The 1,650-nt window shown below is 39.3% G+C and overlaps 1 protein-coding gene across 1 annotated transcript in view; it reads left to right on the forward strand.

Annotated features, from left to right (window-relative positions):
* The first annotated feature begins 378 nt into the window (after positions 1-378).
* Positions 379-1,650, forward strand: part of sugct (succinyl-CoA:glutarate-CoA transferase) — a 23,681-nt gene continuing 22,409 nt past the window's right edge. Inside the window, exon 1 of the mRNA XM_027276561.1 lies at positions 379-573. Within this exon, the coding sequence (XP_027132362.1) occupies positions 441-573 (133 nt within the window). The 5' untranslated portion in view covers positions 379-440. The remainder of the gene's footprint in view (positions 574-1,650) is intronic.

Below are 1,650 nucleotides of genomic sequence, written 5' to 3' on the forward strand. Positions count from 1 at the left end.
TGTTTTTATCATTGTTGTTGTTATCATTATTGTTGTTATCGTTACTGTCATTGTTGTTGTTATCATTGTTGTTGTTATTGTTATCATTGTTGTTGTTATCATTGTTATTGTCATTGCTGTTGTTGTTATCAGTTATTGTCATTATTGTTGTTATCATTGTTATTGTTATTGTTGTTATCATTATTGTTGTTGTTGTTATTGTTATCATTGTTATTGTTGTTGTTATCATTGTTGTTGTTGTTATCATTGCTGTTGTTGTTGTTATTGTTATCATTGTTATTGTTGTTGTTATCATTGTTGTTGTTGTCATTGTTGTTGTTGTTGTTATCATTATTGTTGTTATTATTGCTGTTGTTGTAACTTCCTCACTGTGGCTCGTCTTATTTTGAAATCCGGAAGTGTGCTTGCAGTGAGTGTAGTTGACGCTAACAGGTGGGAACATGTCGGCTCCTTGCAGGCTGCTGCTCAGCCGGTTACCGGCTCTCTGTCCGGTTGTTTTCACTTCACAGCTGCGGAGGAATCGTCCGGTGAGCTGTCCGGTCGGAGGACGGCGGCTGTCACACACACACACAGGTAGGAGCTGCAGCTCGCTGTGTTCGCCTGTCAGTGTGTGCTTAATGAGCTGCTGATTGCATCAACACGTTGATCAGTTAATTAGTCACATCAGGGACGAACAAGAGGTCAGAGGTCAGCACAGCCACTGAAGAGGGCAAAGTCTGAGGAGGAAACGGTACCCTTTCACAATAAGATGCATTTTAAGTTCACTTGTAACGAAATAAATCTGATTACTTTAAAAACACAGAGTAATCCCGCTGTGGTAACCATGACTACAGCTGTACTCGAGTATTTGTTTGTTTGTAGTCTAGTGTGAGAGCAGTCGTCTTCTCCTAACTCCTTATCACCTCTTCAAGGAAAGGTGTTTAGGAAAGGTGGTTAGGAAAGGTGATAGGAAAGGTGGTTAGGAAAGGTGTTTAGGAAAGGTGTTTAAGAAAGGTGGTTAGGAAAGGTGTTTAAGAAAGGTGTTTAGGAAAAGGTGTTTAAGAAAGGTGGTTAGGAAAAGTGGTTAGGAAAGGTGATTAGGAAAGGTGTTTAGGAAAGGTGTTTAGGAAAGGTGTTTAGGAAAAGGTGTTTAAGAAAGGTGGTTAGGAAAGGTGATTAGGAAAGGTGTTTAGGAAAGGTGTTTAAGAAAGGTGTTTAGGAAAGGTGTTTAAGAAAGGTGTTTAGGAAAAGGTGTTTAAGAAAGGTGGTTAGGAAAGGTGATTAGGAAAGGTGTTTAGGAAAGGTGTTTAAGAAAGGTGGTTAGGAAAGGTGGTTAGGAAAGGTGTTTAAGAAAGGTGGTTAGGAAAGGTGGTTAGGAAAGGTGTTTAGGAAAGGTGTTTAGGAAAGGTGGTTAGGAAAGGTGTTTAAGAAAGGTGTTTAGGAAAGGTGTTTAAGAAAGGTGTTTAGGAAAAGGTGTTTAAGAAAGGTGGTTAGGAAAGGTGATTAGGAAAGGTGTTTAGGAAAGGTGTTTAAGAAAGGTGGTTAGGAAAGGTGGTTAGGAAAGGTGTTTAGGAAAGGTGTTTAAGAAAGGTGGTTAGGAAAGGTGTTTAAGAAAGGTGTTTAGGAAAGGTGGTTAGGAAAGGTGTTTAGGAAAGGTGATTAGGAAAGGTG

Source organism: Larimichthys crocea, unplaced genomic scaffold (genome assembly GCF_000972845.2).
Source record: "Larimichthys crocea isolate SSNF unplaced genomic scaffold, L_crocea_2.0 scaffold451, whole genome shotgun sequence".
In the NCBI taxonomy this organism is placed as follows: domain Eukaryota; kingdom Metazoa; phylum Chordata; class Actinopteri; family Sciaenidae; genus Larimichthys; species Larimichthys crocea.